Below are 24,005 nucleotides of genomic sequence, written 5' to 3' on the forward strand. Positions count from 1 at the left end.
ATTGATGACTATTATAGGGATAAGTATGATGAAGAGGAGGACTCCGTGGATAGCTATAAAGGAGATGGACGAGGTAGGAGAGCTAGGAATAGAGATGATGGATTAAGTGGCATAAAGACGAAGATTCAATTTTTTCAAGGAAAATTCGACCCAGAAGCATACCTTGAATAGGAGAAGAAAATGGAGTTCATATTTGACTGCCACAATTATTCAGAAGAAAAAAATATAAAATTGGCTGTGATTGAGTTTTCTGACTATACTATTACTTGGTAGGATCAGCTTGTTATAAATAGGAGGTGAAATATGGAACGTTTAGTTGAGACATGGGATGAAATGAAATCATTGATGAGAAGGTGTTTTGTACCTAACCACTATTATCGAGACTTGTACCAAAAATTACAAAGGCTTACACATGGTAGCCGAAGCGTGGAGGATTATTATAAACAAATGGAGATTGCCATGATTAGAGCAAATGTGGGGGAAGATAGAGAAGCTATCATGGCAGGATCCTTAAATGGTCTTAATCGGGAGATTGTAGATAAGGTTGAGTTGCAACATTATGTGGAGATTAAGGAGATAGTCCACAAAGCCATCAAGATTGAGCAGCAACTCAAAAGGAAGAGTAACACCCGTGCAACCCCAAGCTCGAGTTCCACTCCTTGGAAACCGAGCCATGTGAAATGAGACGAGAGGTAACAAGCATCTATTGCACCTAAGTGAGATCCGAGCCCTCTAAGCATAATTTACAACGTAACACCGTGACTCATACTATTAGGAATCGCGACATTAAGTGTTTTAAATGTCGAGGCACGGGGCATATCGCAAGTGAATGTGTGAATAAAAGAGCTATGGTATTGCGGGACAATGGTGAGATTGTAACTGAAGATGAAACAGAAGAAAATAAGATTCCACCATTAGAGGACATCAAAGATTAAGAGTATATAGTCCCTAGGGACTTAACTTTAGTAGCTTGTCAAGACAAAGTATGTAGTATGATTATTGATGGAGGAAGTTGTACTAATGTTGCTAGTACTATCATGGTAGAGAAGTTAGGGCTTGTGACACTTAAACACCCATGACCATACAAAGTACAGTGGTTAAATGACAGTGGTGAGGTAAAAGTGAACAAGCAATACTAGTGACTTTTTGGATTAGCAAGTATGAAGATAAGGTGCTATGTGATGTAGTACTAATGCAGGCTGGACATTTGTTACTTGGGCGGCCTTGGCAATTCGACAGACGTGTAAAGTATGATGGTTTCACCAACAAATTTTCATTAGTATTTAATCAATGCACATCACCCTTGTTCCATTGACACCAAAGCAGGTTTATGGAGACCAAGTCAGCCTATAGAGAGAGTGAGCAAGAGAAAAAGACAATGAAATTCAAAAAGAGGTCGAGAAAAATGTAAGAGAAAAACCAAAGAAAAATACAACCATTGAGAGAAAATCGGAAGGAAAACATAAGAATTTCTACGCGAGAACGAGTGAGACAAAAAAAGAGCACTCCAAAAAGATAAAAAGATAAAAAAAAAAAACTTATTAAAGTTAATAACCACTATCCAATTTTTCTAAGTCCTCCTCATTTTTCAACTGTAGAAAATTTTATATACATAATAGTTTTGTATTCATAGAAGATATATATATATATACTCACACATCTCAGTATCTTTCCCAAATAATCTATCAAGGTTACCTAGTTTCTTTATGCGATTGTAAATAATTAAAACTTGAACCTGTGATTTTAAAAGATGTAAAACTTTGAAATTGCAAGAGCTTAGTCTTAATTTGAATAGGTCAATTTGTAGTAGAACATATTTGATTTTGATATGTTCAATTTATAATCTATGACATGTTGCTAAAATAGCTAATGTATTCCTTTAGAAGATCTTGCTACAAAATTTAAGTTGCAGACCCAAGTAAATGCTTGCTGGTAGAGCTGTTTTATTTTGTTTGTCATATTTTATCTACGTAAACAAAAATATTTCCTTCCTATCTCACCAGCTGGTTGCAGTGATGAAGAATTCTTCAATTGTGACTACCAATGTGCATATAGAATTTTATTTGTTATTTTGATCAATGAGCTTAAGAAGCTGATGTTTTTTGTAGTATTTATTCTATGAACACATATGTTGTTAGTCAAATAGTGTTTATGCATTGTGGTTAATCATGTCGTAGGTTCATAGTTTTGTACAAAATATTGCATCCTAATGTTGCTTACTTGCTTTATAACTTGTGGTCCATGCAACAGTGTATCAATCGAATTACCTCTCTTGAGAATATGGGCATGCGTTCCTCCATTTCTTGTATTTTATTTATTTATTTATTTTCATGAATATATTGTTTTACCTAAATGATGGGTCATTGCTGCAACTTTTTGTATTTAAGCTCTCGACTTCCAATTTTTCTAAGATGTCTTGTGTGGATATATATTTTTCGCTTTAGAATTTCTTATCCTTGAAACCATTAGCAACCCCTCCTGATTAATAGAATGTCATTGTATTTCCTTCTAGTTGACCTTAGTTTAGGTTTTGTCTCTCATCCGTGGTAATTTCGATTATGTTTTTACCTTGTCATAGATAAACTTGAATGATCCTTTCATTCCATTGGTGGTCTATGATATGGAGCTACGTTCTGTAAAATGCTTGCTAAGGAATTTAAAACTGAATTTGCTTTTTGAATAAGGCGACTTTATGGTGTCATGGATGATAGAGGAAAATACATATACATCTCATAGGAAGAGATGAAAGTTGTAGCCAACTACATTAGGTGCCAAGGAAGAGTTAGCATATCGCATTTAGCTAGTAAGTCCAACCAGTTCATTGATTTGGAATCAAAAGCAAAGTTTGTTGAGGATCTCAACGGTGTGGAGGAGATTTTTGTTGCTTGACTTCAAGTATTTCTATGGAGAAGACACCTAATGCATGATGTCTGTCAGGTAATATTTATAATTATTTTGTTTAAATCATATGTGTTGTAATATATATCTTAATTATAGTGTAAAAGCAATGACAATGTAAAACTTTTTTTATTAATGCTAATACTAAAACTTTATCATCATGTATTTTTTGATAATTATTTTGTTTAAATTATTTATGGTATGTTTGTGTATGTATTAGTTAAATGTATTTTCTAACTATAAGTATGACTTAAGTGTTTAATAAAATATGTTTTTGAAAATGGTACTACCGAACACATATTCAATATTTTTATTATTTTCAATTGTGTCCACTGAACGCATATTACTGTTTTTAGTTCTAAAATACAGGATACAAAAAAATGATACCAAACGCATACTTAAATTCAAAATACAGCAACTGCAAAACACCATTTTCATTCTCATTTTTGTTCTTAGAAAATACAAATTCAAAAACAATACCGAACATGCCCTAAGATTTAAGTTACTTCTGGAAAACATTATAGGCTAAGTTAGGAACTAAGTTGTTGTTTTTGACTACTTGTTACCCTTAAACTGATAGTCAAACAGAAGTTGTGCATAAAACTTTATCTACTATGTTGCGGGCTATCATTAAAAAACCATCAAAACTTAAGATGATTGTTGGCCACATGTTGAGTATGCTTATAATCGCTCTGTTCATTTTGCTACTAATTATTCACTATTTGAAATTATTTATGGTTTTAGTCTTTTAACCCCATTGGATTTAACTCCATTACCTGTTTTTTAGCGTGTTAACTTAGATGGTAAGAAAAGGGTTGAAATTGTTAAGTAGATATATAAGATGGCGGAGTTCAACATTGAGCAGAGAGCAACATGCTAAACAAGCCATCAAAGGGCGACACAAGCTAGTCTTTGAACTCGACAATTGGGAGTGGTTATAGATGTGTAAAGAACGATTTTTGGAACAAAAGAAATCCAAGTTATTACCTTAAAGGGATGGTCCTTTCCAAGTCTTGGAACAGATCAATGAAAATTCATACAAGTTGGATTTGCCTGGTGAGTACAATGTAAATGCAACTTTTAATGTTTTTTATTTGAGTCCTTTTGATGCAGGCGATGATTTGAGAACAGATCATCTTCAACAGGAGGGGAATGATGAGATTAAGGACAAAACTGTCACAAACACGTAGGATGAGGCATATTTATATCCTATTCAAGTTCCCGCTGAACATGTCACAAGAGCTCGTGCAACAAAATTTAAAGAAGCACCTAATAGGTTGATTGAAAAATCCTACCTAGAAGCATACCTTGAATGGGAGAAGAAAATGGAGTTCATATTTGACTGCCACAATTATTCAGAGGCAAAAAAAGTAAAATTGGTTGTGATTGAGTTTTCTAATTATGCTATTACTTGGTGGGATCAAATTGTTATAAGTAGGAGGCAAAATAGGGAACGTCCAATTGAGACATGGGATGAAATGAAATCATTGATGAGAAGGTGTTTTATACCTAACCATTATTATAGAGACTTGTGCCAAAAATTACAACGTCTTACACAAGGTAGTCGAAGCGTTGAGGATTATTATAAAGAAATGGAGATTGCCATGATTAGAGTAAATGTGGAAGAGGATAGAGAAGCTACCATGGCACGATTCTTAAATGGACTTAATCGGGAGATTGCAGATAAGGTTGAGTTGCAACATTATGTGGAGATTGAGAAGATGGTCCACAAAGCCATCAAGATTGAGTAGCAACTCAAGAGGAGGGGTAACATTCGTGCAGTCCCAAGTTCGAGTTCCACTCCTCGGAAGCCGAGCTATGTGAAACGAGACGAGAGGCCACAAGCATCTACTACAACTAAGCTAAAATCCGAGCCCTCCAAGCACAACACACAAGGTAACACCGTGACTCCTACTATTAGGAAACGTTACATTAAGTGTTTTAAATGTCAAGGCACGGGGCATATCACAAGTGAATGTGTGAATAAAAGCATTATGGTATTGCAGGACAATGGTGAGATTGTAACTAAAGATGAGACGTAAGAGAATGAGATACCACCATTAGAGGATGTCGAAGATGAAGAGTATATAGCCCTTGGGAAATTGACTTTAGTAGCGAGGAGAGCTTTGAGTGTGTAAGTAAAGGAAGACGAAGCAGTGCAATAGGAAAACATTTTCCATACTAGGTGCTATGTTCAAGACAAAGTATGTAGTATGATTATTGATGGAGGAAGTTGTATTAATGTTGCTAGTACTATCATGGTAGAGAAGTTAGGGCTTTCGACACTTAAACACCCACGGCCATACAAACTATAGTGGTTAAATGACAATGGAGAGGTGAAAGTGAACAAGCAGGTACTAGTGACTTTTTGGATTGGCAAGTATGAAGATAAGGTGCTTTGTGATGTAATGCCAATGCAGGCTGGACACTTGTTACTTGGGCGGCCTTGGCAATTCGACAGACGTGTGAAACATGATGGCTTCACCAATAAATATTCATTTGTATTTAATCAACGCAACATCACTCTTGTTCCATTGACACCAAAGTAGTTTATATAGACCAAGTGAGCCTACAGAGAGAATGAGGAAAAGAAAATGAGAGAAAAAGATAGTGAAATTCAAAAAGAGGCCGAGGAAAATGTGAGAGAAAAACCAAAGAAAAATACGGCCATTGAGCAAAAATTAGATGGAAAACAAAAGAATTTCTACCCAAGAGTAAGTGAGATAAAAAAAGCATTGTTTTTACATCAGTCGATGATTGTAATTTTGTACAAAGAGACATTTTTAAATACTAACGAATTTGACCTTACTTTGTCTAGTTCTATTACTTCTCTTTTGCAGGAGTATAAGGATGTTTTTCTTGAGGAAACACCACATGGTTTACCTCTAATCCAAGGGATTGAGCATCAAATTGATTTTGTGCCCGATGCAGCCATTCCAAATAGACCAGCCTATAGGAGCAATCTGGAGGAGACCAAGGAACTTCAAAGGTAAGTTAATGAATTAATGGAAAAAGGGTACGTGAGAAAAAGCATAAGTCCATGTGCAGTTCTCGTTTTATTAGTTCCTAAGAAGGATAGGACGTGGAGGATGTGTGTTGACTGTCGAGCCATCAACAACATAACGATAAAATATCGACATCTCATTCCTAGGCTAGATGACATGCTTGATGAATTACATGGGTCTTGTGTATTTTCCAAAATTGATTTGAAAAGTGGATATCATCATATTAGAATGAAAGAATGAAATGAATGGAAAACTGCTTTTAAAACAAAATATGGTTTGTATGAATGGTTAGTCATGTCTTTTGATCTAACTAATGCCCCGAGCACTTTTATGAGACTTATGAATCATGTCTTACGAGCTTTTATTTGCAAGTTTGTTGTTGTTTATTTTGATGATATCCTCATTTATAGCCAAAACATAAACGATCATGTAGTACATTTGAAATCTGTTTTAGATGTGCTTAGAAAAGAAAAGTTGTTTGCTAACCTAAATAAGTGTACTTTTTACACCAACAAACTTGTATTTCTAGGATTTGTTGTGAGTGCATGGGGTATACAGCTTGATGAGAAAAAGGGACGTGCAATCCAAGAGTAGCCGAGTCCCACAAGTGTAACTAATGTGAGAAGCTTTCATGGGCTTGCTAGTTTCTATCGATGATTTGTGAACGACTTTAGCACATTAGCCGCATCATTTACTAAAGTAATAAGAAAAAGATGTTGGATTCCAGTGGGGAGAAGCGCAAGAGAAGACATTTCAAATAATCAAGCAAAAGCTGACTAATGCTCATTTATTGTCTTTGCTCGAACTGGGCAAGATTTATATCGTGATTCCTGCCTCCAAAATACTTCTTAAGTAACCTATGCATTGTTTTATACTTCGTCAGGACGACATCTTCGCCATAGTAAAGACTCGTTACTAGGCACCACTCTCTAGTCGATAGCTGTATCAAATGGTCGCCAACTTGAAACCATAACTCATCTTTTTCATTTCCAGCGCCATGGGACACTTGCCGAAGCAATATATTGTGCACAATTAAGCCCCTGAACGGATAGCTTCAGCACTGTAGGAAATGCCCAAATATATTTTCTTTGAACAATTGCAACTGTTGCTTTGTTAATTTTTCTCGGATGGCATTAACAATGACATCTAATTTGCACATACTCGTGATACGCCCGGGAAAGTGATCAGCATAAGTTATCTTCATCATTCCCGGTTCTTTCCTTGATCTGGGTGGGTTATGCAATGCTATTTTTGATTTGCCCATTTATCTGGTACAAGTTAAAAGTATTACATGTTAATAAATTATGAACAAAAGAAAAAAGAAAAAAAAAGGTGTTGTTGTCACACCAAGAGGTGCTGCCTCATGGTGCGACGGGGTTCCTGTCGCACCAAAAGGCAGCAGCAAGCGTGCGAGAGTTACGCGCAGGCTAGCACGCAACTCGTGCGCGCAGGCTGGCATGCAACTCGCGCGCGCGAGTCTGCGCCTGTCGCACGCTCATCCCGCAAGCGCGGGATGCGCGTTCCACGCGCATCTCGCATGCGACAGGCGCGGCCTCGCACACGGGATGCACCATGGCCTTCCCTTTCCTTTCCCTTTCCCTTCCCTTTCTCTTCCCTTCCCTTTCCCACATGCATCTCACCCACCACCACCATTAAACACCAATAACAGCCCAAATACTCAATCCATCACCAACGCAGCACTAACAACAACAACAAGAACAACAACGGGTTTTCAGTAACTCACCTAGGGTTTCCAATTTTTGTCTTTGATTTTGGAGATCTCCGAAGATTTTCAACGTGATTTAGCTTGTTTCAACCGCCGCAACTTCCTCCACTGTCGATCTACGCCGTCGACGATGTATACGGGATTCCGGTGATGAGATTTTGGTGAGAGGGGGAGGAATTTGGCTTGAGAGAAACGTGAGAATGATGAGGGTAATTTCGTCCATAATTTGGTGATTTGGCTAATGTTGATAGAAAAAATTTGGGAGGGTTAAAGTTGAAAAACGCATAAATTTTATGACCATTTTTATAAATTTCCCTAAACTCTATAGCCACCCCCAATTATTGACATTATTTTTTTATAAAATAAAAATGGATTGGCAAATTTGTCCAAATCCCAGTATCCCACCAATGAAAGGGCATAATGGTCATTATATTAAAAAGCGTACAATTTCGGTAATTCGGGGAGTGTAAAAGTGTCGTCGTCTTCGTCGCCTTATTTCTAGCCTATTTAAATCCCCAATCTCCCGTGGCCGTACAGAACCGACTTGTCAAATTTCTTCAAAATCTAACCAGGCGTTTACAAAGAGCTTCTTTAATGTAACGCCTTTTTTTTTTTACAGGGGGGGAAGAAAACCCTAATTGTTTTATAGTGAAAAAAAAGTTAAAATTTTTAGTGTGATTAATTCACGAATTTGTTAGCATGGATGGAGCCGCCAACAGGGGCGGAGGCGCTGGTGATCCATCGGCGACTGGTGGTGGTGGTACGCCTCCATCGCAGCCGACCCCTGTGCAGAATGCTACGAATGCACCACCGCCGTTTCTGAGCAAAACTTATGACATGGTGGATGATCTGGCGACGGACTCGATAGTGTCTTGGAGCCCTACCAGCAACAGCTTCGTCGTTTGGAACCCTCCGGAGTTCGCGCGTGACCTCCTTCCTAAGTACTTCAAGCACAACAACTTTTCTAGCTTTGTTCGCCAGTTAAACACTTACGTATGTGTTTACTTAATTGGCTTATTTCATCAAAGTTGCCTTTAGTTTGTTAGATTTTATTTCTTTACTTCCAAGTGCTGCTATTATTTGTGTTTTAGTTTCTGGAACAGTGTCTGTGTTTTTTTTAACATATTTGGGTTTTGGCTTGGGTTCTTGATGATTAATGAATATGGTTGGTCTGCTTATATAATTGAAGATATATTTTTCATATGTATTTTATTTGCTATTTGTTATGGATAGTGTTAAGTTAATATTTCGGATTTATCATTTAGTTAAAATTATATTGTCTCAATAGACTGATCTTTTCTGGTTGCTAAAGTAATTGGTGAAAGTAATGGAAATAATGGCTTGGATCTTGTTTTTGGATCAATTGGCTGATTCGAGTACTGTATGTGATTAGTTGCTGGATTGTCTGATGTGCCTTGATACGTTACATTACAATATTGAAATTGGGGATGAGGTTAAAAAGGGGTGGAGATTTGATTTTTATTGCTTGAATTTTCAGTGTGTTTTGAGAGAGGAAAAAATGACCCTAATAAACTCCAATTAGAGTATGAGAAACCAGAAAATCTTCGGTTAGCAGTCTAATGGAGTGCTGGAGCGTCTGGATTAAATTCAAGTGTTCCCGAACCGTTAGAACTACCATGGAAATGCTCCATTTGGTTGCTAAGAAACTTAGAAGGAAAAATGGTAGGATGTTACCTTTTAAAATCAAATTTTGTACGTTGCTTTGGCTTTTGAAAAAGCAGGGTTGATTACATTTGCTGGATGGGTGATGATGGGGGTTCAATGCTTCTGTATCAATGCCTTCTGAATGTTGGAATGTTAATTATTGAAACCTGTAATGATGTCTCTTCGTGCGTTTTTTCAGCAACCAAATGGAGCAGAAGGGGGAAATGGGGAAAGAATTCAAATCTCAGGTTTATCATAACCTGATTTCAAAGGTTACTTATGATTATTACTCTTTTTTTTTTTTGGTTCCTGTTGTAATAGTTTAAAGTCAGCTGGAGGCTAGAATAGTGCTGAACTTACAGAGCTTAGGCAATACCTATTTAATGATAGGCAAAAGAGCTTGTGCAAGTCTAGATGTGGCAATCTGGTGTTTTCAATTGTCTGTTATGCTTGGTAACAGAAGGTAACAAATTATTTTGTATTCTCACCATTGTAATTTGCAGCCATCCAGAGGCTAGGTGGTGAATAAACTGCATTTTAGGCGATACATGTACTGCCTCTTTGTTACGAATCAAGCTTCTGCAATGCACAATGTTCAAATATAACTATGAGGAACCTTCCCCCCCACCTCTTTCTGATGCATATTGTTTTGACTAATATACACTTGGAAAACAGAGTATTTTCCCAAAGCTCCATATCTATTTCTAGGCATAACCCATCTTGTACTTTGTCATAGTCTAATCTATCTAAAAATAATTGTTATCTACTGGATAATGAATTTGTGGAGGAAGCTAGAGATTCCACACATTGTGTTTTCTTTACTATGCATACTGGTCTTGTGTGTAAACCTATGATGTAAGCATAATATTTGTTTTGCGACTTGAATATAAATCCTCATTTCTTTTTTATTCATTTATTTACTGTTTAGGTTAATAAAAGAAATTAAATAGTTATATATGAGCGAAAGAAAACACCTTCTAAATTCGTAGTAAACGTGGAGTAAGTCTCATTTCCTATGTGCAAGTGTTAGGGATAAGTAAACAAAAGTAAAAGTGGAGAAAGCCCTTTACCCTAAGACTGGTTGATTGATCATCCTAGCTTGAAGCGGGATTAAAACACCTGTCCTATGGAATTTTCATTTTTCATTAGCTTCTGTATGTGTTACAATACATAGATTGCACAACGGTTTGCTGAAAATGATGTATCTAGCTGGTGATGATTTGCCTGGATGACGCATTAGCTTTGTCTTGTAAATCTAAACTATGGTCTTTGTAAATCCTTATTCGAAACTGTAGATCTATACACATTTTATACAGATTATATGGTCTAAATTATGTTTCTGCATTAAATTAAAAATACAATAATCTTAAGAATTATGTATGGCTGTAGTACTTGATAATGTTGTTAATGTCAAGACGTAAGAAATTGTTTATGCTGTTGTTGGCCAAATTGCTAACATTATCTGGAAGTTTGTGCTTCCATTGCATAATTATTTTTTCATTCTGTGAAAACAAATTTAGTTAGCATAAACTTTACTTGATTTTGCCAACACAGCACCAGATAGTAATTTGACTATCATAAGATGCTGATGACTTAAGATAGCTTATGGTGCACTTAGAAAATGAGCACAACATGGTAATTTGATAGTTTTATTATCTTTTGTGTTAGCATCTTCATTCTAATCTTTGGTTTCTTGATCGATCTTGTATTTACCATAAGTTTTATCTTCCGTTTGCTGATACTAAGTGTTGCTAGTTAGTTAAAAGTAGTGTGGATACTTCTTTTTATGCTAAGAAACTAGAATCTTTGGAGCAGTTCAAAGGTCTTGTAGTTCTTTGCTTTTGGAGTATGTTTTTGCCTTCGGAAGGAGAAAGAAGGCGAAATAGCAGTGGAAGTATGGTGTACTATCTCTTTTTTTTTTTTTTTTCTTTTTGGGTCAATTGGGAAAAGTAGATGCCTCTTCGAAGATAAGAGAGAGAACCAAGTCTTTTGCTTGCATAAAATTTGCTTTTTTAATATCTCTTTGGCTTTTGTTTCTAAAGAATATTAAGATAATTCTTTCTTTTTATTCTTTTATATTGGGAAGGATTTTAAGTTGGTTTTTATGTGTAGAGGGCAGTTTTATTGCACGGGCAGGGTTTTTTTTCTTTATTGTATAGAGAATGTCTCATAGATATTCATATTATTGTTGTATGGCTCAAGTTTTCCCTCTTTATGGTAATTTTGTTTGGCTGCATTAGGTTAATATGCACCTACGTACCTCATTATTTTACTGTTGTTGGTGCTAGGATTTGACCAGTTGTACACTTTTTTTTAATATTTTTGGCTATTTAAATTATAAAATTAAGTAACAAGTTTATTATATATACAAAATTAATTAGTTTACAATGTCAAGTAATGGAATTTGGACTTTACTCAAGCGATTCTACAGAAAGCAGGAATCCTAATTCCTTATTCCTTGATGTCTTAACAAACAGAATGGGGGGAAAAGAATCCTGTTTCCATTCCCACCCTTATTCTTGTTGACTGAACATCAGGTAAGGTCAGTCTCTACCATGTAAGATAATTTGTACCTAAAATTTCTTGTTTCAAATTCTCACAATTTAGTAATGAACCTCTTGAAATGATGTAGAAAATAAAGGACAGGAAAGCAATTTTTTTGCCCCTTCACATTATTAAAATTGAGCTTCTTCTAGAAGGAACAAATACCTGATGAATTAGTTTGATCATTTCCATGTACCTAGCATTCTCTACACCGTCCTCTTTTGGTTGAGAAAATGTGCTCAAGTTTTTAGGAGTTCTAAAAGATTAAAATTCGGATGGTCTTTGTTTACCATAAGCTTTACTGACTATGTGTTGACTTTTTGATAATTTGTCAATTCTGCGGAGCGAACGTATTTTCCTTCCATTAAATTTCACTTGTCAAACAGGGTTTTAGAAAAGTTGATCCGGACCGCTGGGAATTCGCAAATGAGGGCTTTTTACGTGGTCAAAAGCACCTGCTTCGGAGTATTAGTAGGAGAAAACCTGCGCACGGACATGGTCATCAGCAGTCACATCAACAAAATGCACAAAGTTCTTCCGTGGGTGCTTGTGTTGAAGTTGGGAAATTTGGGCTTGAGGAAGAAGTAGAGAGGCTTAAGAGGGACAAGAACGTGCTTATGCAGGAACTTGTTAGGTTGAGGCAGCAGCAGCAGGCTACTGATAGCCAGCTGCAAACCATGGTTCAACGTCTTCAGGGGATGGAGCAGCGGCACCAGCAAATGATGGCATTCCTGGCAAAAGCTGTGCAGAGCCCTGGTTTCCTAGCCCAGTTTGTACAGCAACAAAATGATAGCAATAAACGGATAGCTGAAGCCAACAAAAAGCGTAGGATCAGGCAGGAAGGTGTTGCTGAAGATGATCATGCTACTACTGCTGATGGACAGATTGTTAAGTACCAACCTTCTATGAACGAGGCAGCAAAATCAATGCTTAGGAAGATTATAAAAATGGAGAGTTCTCAGCTAGAATCTTTTAACAACAATCATGATAACTACCTGATTGGAGATGGTGCATCGTCATCTAATACTGGAAGCACTTCAAGCCGTATGTCAGGAGTAACTCTTCAAGAAGTCCCCCAAACTTCAGGACCTTATGCGCCAGCAGCTTCTGGGATATTAGCGGATGGTCCATCAGCTGCTGCAACCGAAAGGCAATCCTCTTCACGTTCCACAGCTTCTGAAAAGACTACAACAGATCAGTTTCCAGATATTAATTTGCTGGTAGCGGCACAAGAAGCAACCTCTCTTCCTATTTCAGAGTCTGACGTAATCATGCCTGATCTCGCTCAGATTCCAGAAATAATGCCCGAAAGTATGGATGGTATTCCTGCAGAAAGTTTCATTGGATCCAGGATGGAGAATGGAGGATATGTTGATCCCACTTCATTGATAGTGAATGGTTCAGTGCCTATAGAAATTGATGACATTTCAACTGATGCTGATATTGATGCTTTGCTAGAGAGTTCTGGCTTATGGGATATTGTACACAGTCCAGTTCCCGAGGACATTGAATCAACCTCGGTGGATGTCAAAACTGTGGGAAATGAAATGCAGGCAATAGAGAACGGATGGAACAAAGTCCAGAGTATGGATCAGCTCACGGAACAAATGGGTCTTCTTAACTCGGAGACAAAAGAGGTCTGATTTAAAATGCTAAATGTACCACTGGTTCTATTATCATCTGAGGGTCAGAAAATAGAGGGAAAAGGGGAAAAAAATTGACAGTTCATGATCTACTTATTTGGTCGATGAAAACAGCTAATTCCTTCTGTAGTATCTCTTCAGCCTGGGTCTGTCGCAATCACATTGAAGCACCCAATTTAGTGCCCCCCTCCTCTCTGGTATTTGGATGCTGCCCCAAGATTCTATAGTTTGTATAGGTTGATGTCCTCCTTCGGCGAGACAACCTTCGTTCTACCAAGGATTGATATTGCTTATAATGAATGCTTTCATAAATTTCGATTATATTACCATAAAAACTCCAAGGCAACGTCTATTTTTGCAGTGGGGATCACAAACCCTACTTCGGGCGCTCCATTATGTTCAAACACCATTGATAAGTAGATATCTAAGTCGAAGTTGCTGAGTTTAGAGATGACGTTGCTACTAAATGTTCATTGGGTACAATTCCGTCACCGCTGAAAAAAGCTCAAATCTAAAGTGCCAAACAAATGTACTCTTTTCTTTTTCAACAAATGTTTATCAGCCAGCAAGTATATTTCTAGCAGCAACCAGGTTATATTTGTTACTAACGGCTGGCCAAGAATGTTTTAAAAACACATTATTGAAAAATCGGAAGCAATTAGATTAAATATGCATTTTAAAAAGTGCAAAGAATGAGAGACACGTCATAAATCTTTATTCACAAAAAAATTATCTTTTTTTCCGCTAAAATTTCTGCAACATATTAGTTCACCATCAAAATTTTCTGATAGATATATTTTATCACCAAAAGCTTAACACTACTAAAAAATTATTGAGGTCGTCAGGTATTTAAGAAATTTCAAGTTGAAGTTATTTTCATATTTTTCTAGTTCTTTTCCGAATTTTATATTTTTCTTTAGACATTTGATTTAGGAGCTTTTTTTTTCCCTTATTTCAATTATTAAAATTTTCCAAAAGAAATTTTAAAAATTGCTCTTTCGTTATACCTAATTTCAAAACAATTATGGATGGAGAGTAAGTTTTCTTTTTGAAAGTAACAAATAGTTAAGTTTAAGACTATTGTTATTCTCTTTTACCTTAAAATAGTTGCTAAATGTTAACAGTTATTGACATCTCAATCCGGAACATACCTAAAAGTTACCACAATCCCGATGCAATGTGTGTTTTAGCTGCCAACGCTAAGCTCTCAAATACTTTACAACTTGGCTTTTGCAATTCATCATATTATTTCTCACACAATTTTAGATTTTACGATTCTATTGTAAAAATCCAAAACATATCTTACTATCAATAGTATAAGATTCTCAAACTATTAATTGACAAAGCCAGTGGCTCCAGTAGAGCTACTCCACTGTGGAGAACTAACGATGACCATCAGATCATAATAGTAAGTATAAATTTAATATTTATCTCTATAATCACACAGTCATCATCAAGTGCTCTACCGTAAAGTAGTTTCAACATAATCGGATCTAATGACGAATTGTAGTTATAAAATCTAGTATAGATTCAAGGCTTACCATGATATACCATAGTTATAAATCAATTTGCCGTCCCTAACAATGACAACTGCTTGCACTTAGCCAACTCAACTATCTCCATCGCCATGGAATACATTTAATGTGAAACATATCAGAGAATTATCATTTGACCAAATGGTATAAACAAACATAAATAACAGAATATTTCATTAGAAACCCCAGAAGGAGAACATTTCATTGAAATGCTGAATTTTCCACCAGCAGTAACGAAATAATATACTCTTTAAAGATTGATCTTCCATTTTCGCTAGGAACAAAGAGGCATTTAGAGGTATAAGGTAACTCAATGGACACTAATAATAGATACTAAATAGCAAAGCTATTTGAAGCACTAGAGAATACTAAAATGTAGAGAGTACTAAAATGTTATATCTCAGCTCAAAAGGTGGACAGGTAGCAACTAAGAACTCTAGTTAGCAACTTTAGTTCAGTTTTAATGTTTACTTCATATTTGGTTCACAAAATTGTAAACCTGTTGGTTTCTTTCTAGTTCAGCTTTGAGCCAAAACCGAATCGAACCAGATGGTGTTGTGCAAGGTAACTGTAGAACTCTTTTATTACTTTTGAAAGCTCTTTTATGTTAATTGGATACCAGCAACCTTACAATAAATTATTTCAACTTTTAACATGTGAATGTCAGTAAAGGACAAGAAACACAACCTCCTCCCATGCATAGGAGAATTACTATATTTTATTATTTATTATTATTATTATTATTTTCTCTTTAATAATAATGTCTTCAACTTTATTACAAAGAGGACGTCTCACCCCTTGAGAGTTAATTGTAGCATGTGATGCCAAATAATAACGGCGCACAAAAACTATTTGCACAAACTTTTTTATAGAATTGAATTGATAGCTGACGTGGCATATGACCTAGTTAAGTGATTGTAACTTAACGATGTAAAAAGCATAAGGACTAAAAAAAGTTTTAAAAAGATTTTTTTATTTTGTTTTTTTTTTATATTTCTCTCCCTTCACATCACTAACTCCTCTGCGTTAAAGAGTATAGTAATGATTGTGACATAGAGGCTTGATGCATTGCGATCATGAAAAGGAAGGTGATATAGAGGTTTGATTAATTGCAAAGCATTATAAGCCTTGTAGTTTAGTCAGCAGCTTAGTAAACTTAGTTATGTTGACGTGGAAAGTTAGTTATGACAAGATTTGATGATTGTTTGACATGAACCCCGCTAAGAACTTATGCGACCCTAATCAATTTAGTTTCTAAGATTAAATCTAAACCTATAATTTAATGAAACTGCGATCCGATGCTCAATGAAAGCATGAATTTTGATATGTGAGGTCGCCACAATCAGTTATGGATGATCTAATTGATAATTAAGAGTTTGAACACCACAAAAATCTGATAAGTTCAAAGAGTTTGTTTAAAAACTAAAAAGAATTAACTCTCTCACTAATTGCATCAAAACCGATCTATCTCTATTTATTGGATAGGAGTACATTAAATAGGTTGGTTACAAGAATTTTTGGAAATAAATCGTACACCAAAATCAAATCGGAATCTTAATTTAAAGCAAATAAGGAAAGAATATAAATCAAATCATAATCTTAATCTAAGCGAATGGGAAAGAATCTAAATCAAACCCGAATCTTAATCGGCTTAAATGCCTTACATCAATTAAAATATAAACTCGAAAATTAAAAGCGAAATAACTGATTTGTTTCTAGAGAAATGGAAAAGTGTCCAAAAAGAAAATTAGTATATTTTCCAAATGGAAAAATATCTAAAAAAGAAAAATAATATATTTTCCCACCATAATGTGCAAGCCAACTTTCCATTTCATGGAAGTGATTATTTGGAAACTTTAAGAGCCTAAATCATGCATTTATCATGTTCGATTCCTTCAACGGGGCTCCACGAATTTGATTGAGCACAAGTTGCTTAAATCAACCCATTAAATGGTTCTTTGAATTTCTTTGCTCGAACTTTTGCGACTGATCCGACATGAACTTAAATAGAATCTGAATATACCTTATCTCATGTGCTTGTGACAATTTTGTCCTAAATCTCACCATTCCCCTCCTCTTGAAAAGGATTTGTCACCAAATCATCATTTGCATGAAAATGACTCAAATTAGAAACATTAAAAGTAGCACTTACGTTATACTCATTGGGCAAATCCAACTTGTATGCATTGTCATTGATCCATTCTAAAACTTGGAAAGGACCATCCCTTCGAGGTAATAACTTAGATTTACTCTGTTTCGGAAATCGTTCATTGCCCATGTGTAAGCACACCTAATCGTTGGGTTCAAAAACTAGCTTATGTTGTCCTTTGTTGGCTTGTTTAACATATTGTTCAGTTCTTCACTCAATGTTGAACTTCGCCATCTCATGTATTTGTTTAATAGTTTCAGCATTTTTCTTGCCATCTAAGTTAACATGCTTAGAAACAGGTAGTGGAGTTAAATCCAATGGGGTTAAAGGATCAAAACCATAAACAAAATTTAAACGGTGAATACTTAGTAGTAGAATAAACAGAACGATTATAAGCAAACTCAACATATGGCAAACAACCTTCCCAAGTTTTGATGTTCTTTTTAATGATAGCCCGCAACAGAGTAGATAAAGTTCTATTCACAACTTCTATTTGACCATCAGTTTAAGGGTGACAATTAGTTAAAAACAACAACTTAGTTCTTAACTTAGTCCATAATGTTTTCTAGAAGTAACTTAAAAACTTAGCATCCCTATCACAATCTCCCTAAAGAACAAGTCAGCGACATTAGAAGCATCATCTATTTGGTAGCATGCAATAAAATGAGCCATCTTTGAAAATCTATCTACGACCATAAAAATTGAGTCTCTCCCTCGATTAGACTTAGGTAACTCTAGTACAAAATCCATTGAAACTCTAGTACAAAGTCCATCAAAACATCAGTCCAAAGAGCATTAGATATTGGCAACGTGGTGTATAAGCCATAGGGTTGCACTTTCGATTTGGCTTGCCTACAAGTGACACATCTACCATAAAGTCTCTCAACATCTTGTCTCTTATGTGGCCAAATATAAGTGTTCCTGCAAAACTGCTAAAGTCTTTACAACACCAAAATGCCCCATCAACCCTCCTCTATGGGATTCTCTCACTAACAAATCTCTTAAAGAACAATTAGGCACACCCAATTTATTCCCCAAAATAAGTAACCATCATGCCTAAAGTACTTATTGGTATTCAATACTAAAATCATGGTTATCAGTATACAATTCTTTAATATGTTCAAAACCAAGCAGTTTAACATTAAGTGTCAAGATTAATACATACATGTGGGAAAGCACATCTGCAATAATTTTTTCCTTACCTTGCTTGTAATGAATGACATATGAAAACGTCTCTATGAATTCTACCCACCAAGCATGCCTTTTATTCAACTTGTGTTAGCCTTTAAGGTGATCAAGAACTCATGATCAGTGTCAATCATGAACTCCTTAGGCCATAGGTAGTTCTGCCACATTTCTAACGCTCGAATCAATGAATACAACTCCTTATCGTAAATAGGGTAGTTTACGGCTGCCCCACTTAGTTTCTCATTAAAGTAAATAATTGGTCGTCCCTCCTACATTAAGACTATGCCAATACCAATACATGAGGCGTAGCATTCAATTTCAAACATTTTATTATAGTTAGGCAAGGACAATAAGGGAGCATTGGTTAGCTTTTGCTTAATTATTTGAAATGCTTTCTCTGGTTCTTCGTCCCATTTGAATCCAACATCTTTTTTTATTACTTCAATAAGTGGTGTGGCCAATGTGCTAAAGTCTTTTACAAATTGCCAGTAAAAGCTAGCGAGCTTGTGAATAATTCTCACATTACTTACACTTGTGGGACTCGGCCACTCTTGGATTTCATGTACCTTCTCCTTATCAACCAATATACCCTGTGCACTCACAACAAATCCTAGAAACAAAAGTTTATTGGTACAAAAGGTACACTTCTTCATATTAACAAACAACTTTTCCTTCCTAAGCACATCTAAAACAGATCTCAAATGTACTACATGCTCGTCCAAGTTTTTGATATATATGAGGATATCATCAAAATAAATAGCAACAAACTTGGCAATAAAAGCTTGCAAAACATAATTCATAGGTCTCATAAAAGTACTCGAGGCATTTGTCAAACTAAAAGGCATGACTAACCATTCATACAAACTGTATTTTGTTTTAAAAGTAGTTTTCCATTCATCTCATTCTTTTATTCTAATATAATGATATCCACTTTTCAGGTCAATTTTAGAAAATACACAAGACTCATGCAATTAATCAAGCATATCATATAGCCTAGGAATATGATGTCAATACCTTACCATTATGTTGTTGATGGCTCGACAAGTAACACACATCCTTTATGTTCCATCCTTTTTAGGAACTAATAAAACTGAAACTGCACATGGACTCATGCTTTCTCCCACGTCCCTTTTTTCCATCAATTCATTAAAGTTCCTTTGTCTCCTCTGGGTTGCTCCTATAGGCTGGTCAATTTAGAATGGTTGCATCGGGTACGAAATCAATTTGATGCTCAATCCCTTAGATTGGAGGTAAACTATATGGTGTTTCCTCGGGAAAGACATCCTCATATTCCTACAAGAGAGAAGTAATAGAACTAGGCAAAGTAAGGTCAAGTTCGTTAGTGTTTAAAAATGCCTCTTTGTACAAAAGTATAATCATTGGCTAATGTGAGAACAATACTTTTTTTTTATCTCACTCGCTCTTGCATATAAATTCTTTTGTTTCATCTATGATTTTCTCTCAATGGTCGTACTTTTCTTGACTTTTTCTCTCTCATTTTTCTTTTGCTCACTCTCTCTTTGTACGCTCACTTGGTCTCCATAAACCTGCTTTGGTGTCAATTGAATAAGAGTCATGTTGCGTTGATTAAATACAAAAGAATATTTGTTGGTGAGGCCATCATTCTTCACACGTCTGTTGAATTGCAAAGGCTTCGTAAGTAACAAGTGTCCAACTTGCATTGGTACTACATCACATAACATCTTATCTTCATACTTGCTAATCCAAAAAGTCACTAGCCTGCTTGTTCATTTTCACCTCACCACTGTCATTTAACCACTACAGTTTGTATGGCTGTGGGTGTTTAAGTGTCGGAAGCCCTAACTTTTCCACCATGATAGTACTACCAACATTAATACAACTTCCTCCATCAATAATTATACAACATACTTTGTCTTAAACATGGCACCTGGTATGGAAAATGTTTTCCCGTTGCACTGCTTCGTCTTCCTTTACTTGCAAAGTCAAAGCTCTCCTAACTACTAATAGTCAATTCCCCAGGGGTTGTATACTTGATAACTCTATGAATAAGAGTTATCATGGTAATTTTACACTTAAATCATTATTACTTAGAGAGTAAATGACATGTTTTTATTGCATTTTAGTTTTATTTTGCATGAACAACTGTTTTAGTTTATTTTTAATAAATTACATTGTTTTAGAAAAATTTTGTGTGCTTAGATTGTGTCCATAATTATAGATGATTCAAAGCTTAAATTTCAAGGAAAGAATGCTGCTACAATAGGCTTGCAAAATATGGAAAAGAACTTGGCTACAGAAGAAATTGAAGCAAATCTGGAGCAGTACAGTTTCTGTAGCAATCGTTGTTGTAGCAACCATTACATTGCTGTAGCAATCCTAGAACAACGACAGAGAAAATTTTACAGAATATTGCAATCTGCAGTTTCCTAATCTAGAAGATACGCGACTTAGGCTTTCGTTTACCCTAATTTTCAACTTTAAAAGGAGCACACATCATAAGAAAAAGGGAGCCGTCAATCACGATAAAAAGAAAAACACGAAACAAACAAGGAAGAAGATTGAAGAGAAGGACGCAAGTCTGCACCAATAACAAAATCTACATAATATTTGGGATTCAACCTTTCTTATTCGATTATTGTTCTTCTTCTTTATTCTTTGGTTGAAAATATGTACTTGATGGCTGGAACTTTGTCGTTTGTTTTTCTTTTACAAGTTAAGAACTGAATTTAATTATAGTTGAGTGACAAATTATCTAGATGAGTTTTTGACTGTTCATATGAGTTGTTGCACATCTGCTGTAGCACTTTACTCTAATAAATTATATTACACTCATTATTTCGGTTGACCTCCTATTTAATGACACAAGTTAAGAGAGAGCCACAACATGGCCTGTCTTAATGGAACATATTAGAGTAATATTTGGTCTTAAATTAAGTTTCCTGGATTGAGTCTCAACTTGAATCCTAAAAGGGTTGTGCTTGGTTTAAGATTTGTTATGAACTAGATATAGGGATTTACCTTGTAGGGTAAAGAGAATCTAAGTTTGTACTGCCATATTTTATGTTGACATAACAACTGGTCACTGTTAGGTTGCATAAAGGTATGAGATATCTAACATGCAACGACTGAGGATGTATGAGAATCCTGCCAGTGCGGTAGAATATGTTGTAGCAACTGAACGTAACAAGCACTAAATAGTCAATCCGATGAAAAGAATTTGCTCACTCAACTACCACTTGTTCATTGTTTTAACCGTGTGTTTAACGTGAATTTTAGTTTTAGTATCTCTACATTTTGTGTTGCTGAATTATTACTATTTCTAGTCAATTGATATTTTTTTTAGTCAGAAAAGAGATTACATTGTTGAGATTACTATAGCAACTCTAGTAGCATCAATCCATGTGGAGACGATCTTGATTACTCATCATCTTATTACTTATTGTGTACACTTGCACATTAACACCAATAATACTTGAGCTAAAAATATACAACAAGTTTTTAGCGCCGTTGCCGGGGATTGATTGTTTATTTTTGAGTTGTGAAATCAATTTTTACGGTGCTAATCCTTGAACTTATTTTGAATTGTTTACTTTGTTAATAGGCCACTCTTGCATGCGCAAATTCAAACTTGTTGAATTTCAATTTGATCCAGAAATTGAACAAACTGCAAGAAGATTGAGAAGGGAGCAAAGAAACTTAAAAGCTGTTGTAGCCATGGATGACGTACAAAACTTAGGAAACTTAGAGCCTCATGGACCAATACAGCCTATCAACGTATAAAAAGGTCAAAATTGGCAAGTTAACTAGAGATTACCAGGAAATAACAACATTATCTACATGGCAGATGATAAAGACAGAGCCATTAGAGATTATGCTGTGTTAGCTCCTCAAGTTATACATCCAGGTATAGTGAGACCTGAGGTGGAAACTGTGAATTTTGAACTTAAACCAGTGATGTTTCAGATGCTGCAAACAGTGGGACAATTTAATGGATTGCCATAAGAAGATCCTCATCTCCACCTTAAGTTATTCTTGAAGGTGAGTGATGCTTTTAAAATTGCTGGAGCATCAGAAGATGCATTGAGACTTAGACTCTTTTCTTACTCCTTAAGAGATCAAGCTAGAGCATGGTTGAATTCTTTACCATTAGACTCCATCACTACATGGAATGACTTGGTTGACAAGTTTTTGATGAAATACTTCCCACCAACCAAGAATGCAAAATTGCATAATGAAATCACTTCTTTTCATCAACTTAAAGATGAAAGCTTGTACGAGGCTTCGGAGAGATTTAAGAAGTTGCTCAGAAGATGTCCTCACCATGGCATTCCCTGTTGTATACAGTTAGAAACCTTTTCGATAACAGGTTGAATCCAAGTACTAGATTGATGGTCGACGCGTCAGCAAATGGAGCTCTATTATCTAAATCTTACAATGAAGCCTACAAAATTCTAGAGAGAATTGTTAACAATAATTACCAGTGGCCATTAACTAGACAAACTACAGTAAGAGGAGCTACAAGAGTACACAATGTAGATGCCTTTACAGCACTATCAGCCCAAGTAACATTATTAACCAATATAGTGAAAGTTATGACTACTGCTCTAGCAACAGTCAAGCAAGTTGCTGACATTTCTTGTGTGTATTGTGGAGAAGAGCCCTTGATCTTCCCACACCTCAAACCACATCAGATGCACTGATGGTCCTTGCAGATTCCTCATAAAGCATCATTTCCATAGCACAAATCCCTAGACAGATTCAAAAGCAAGAACTTCTTAAGCTCATGCCTCTGGAATGACTTTCCAATTATGAAAAATTCCATCAAAACTCACAGCCAGTCCAAACATCCGATGCTCATTTTGAAAAAAGAGCAGATGGCACAGTAAAACTGAATTTTCAATCACCATCCACTTCCCAGACGCCTATTGTTTCTCATCCACCCTCTGAACAATCAACACCTAGAAACTCCTTCTCATACTCCTCCATGATCACAGCCGTATCTACGACACAAGAAAATCTTCTCAACCACGGATTTGCCTCAGATGGGTATCCGATTTACCCAAACAAAATCAATAGTCATTTTTTATGGGATGTTCTAGGATCCCATATGTGTGATCTAGATTACCCATGTCTCGAAGAAGAAGACGAGGATGATTATTTCAATAGGCGCCCCAGACGTCGAAAAAAGAAGAGCCACAAGCTGGATCCATGCCATAAAAAACCCCTCTACCTCCAGATGATCCAGATTGTCTAACATCTTTACCTATTTATAGGAAAGGTTTAAGGCTTATCCAAAAGGAGTATAAACAAAGATCATGCAGACAAGAGACCACCTTATTCTCATCTCCTGCTATGCCTGTCCAACCTTGCATGATGTTCTCATCAAGCTCTTACCAAGAGCAGTTACCTCCTCTAGAAAAACAAATTGATCCACAGACAAAGGCCACCACCAAACCTTTTGTCCACTCTCCTATTACATCAAATTGCCAGCTGAAAGAACCAAAACCTTTTGAAGCTATACTAAACTGGCAAACTCAAAATACCAGGGCGCAGAACTCAGCTTTTAGATCTCTTGATGAAAAATTTGAAAAAGTGGCATTTCAAGTCAAACAGACTACAAAGGTAGAAAAGATAACATCTCAGCTTGAACATATGTATCTTAACATGTAA

The 24,005-nt window shown here is 35.9% G+C and overlaps 2 protein-coding genes and 1 non-coding gene across 5 annotated transcripts; 2 read left to right on the forward strand and 1 right to left on the reverse strand.

Moving 5' to 3' along the window:
• The first annotated feature begins 447 nt into the window (after positions 1-447).
• On the forward strand, positions 448-4,649 carry LOC107177913 (uncharacterized). The gene is made up of 2 exons (XM_015532455.1): positions 448-675; positions 4,089-4,649. The coding sequence occupies exons 1-2, from the start codon at positions 448-450 to the stop codon at positions 4,647-4,649; spliced, it is 789 nt and encodes a 262-aa protein (XP_015387941.1).
• A 3,461-nt stretch (positions 4,650-8,110) lies between these two features.
• LOC102624148 (heat shock factor protein HSF8-like) lies at positions 8,111-13,928 on the forward strand. Of its 3 annotated transcripts, XM_052439623.1 has the most exons (4): positions 8,476-8,622; positions 9,494-9,566; positions 11,772-11,831; positions 12,225-13,928. In XM_052439623.1, exons 2-4 carry the CDS (start codon positions 9,501-9,503, stop codon positions 13,479-13,481), a joined length of 1,383 nt encoding a protein of 460 aa, XP_052295583.1. In that variant the 5' UTR covers positions 8,476-8,622; positions 9,494-9,500; the 3' UTR covers positions 13,482-13,928. The 3 variants fall into 3 exon arrangements, with proteins under 3 accessions (XP_006485538.1, XP_052295583.1, XP_006485539.1); XM_006485476.4 differs by lacking the exon at positions 11,772-11,831; XM_006485475.4 differs by lacking the exons at positions 9,494-9,566; positions 11,772-11,831 and having other exon boundaries at positions 8,111-8,622.
• An 8,628-nt stretch (positions 13,929-22,556) lies between these two features.
• Positions 22,557-22,663, reverse strand: LOC112499034 (small nucleolar RNA R71). Its single transcript, XR_003066561.1, has one exon. It is a non-coding gene; the product is annotated as a small nucleolar RNA R71 (small nucleolar RNA).
• Between the last annotated feature and the right edge of the window lie 1,342 nt (positions 22,664-24,005).

This window comes from Citrus sinensis, chromosome 4 (assembly GCF_022201045.2).
Source record: "Citrus sinensis cultivar Valencia sweet orange chromosome 4, DVS_A1.0, whole genome shotgun sequence".
NCBI lineage: Eukaryota > Viridiplantae > Streptophyta > Magnoliopsida > Sapindales > Rutaceae > Citrus > Citrus sinensis.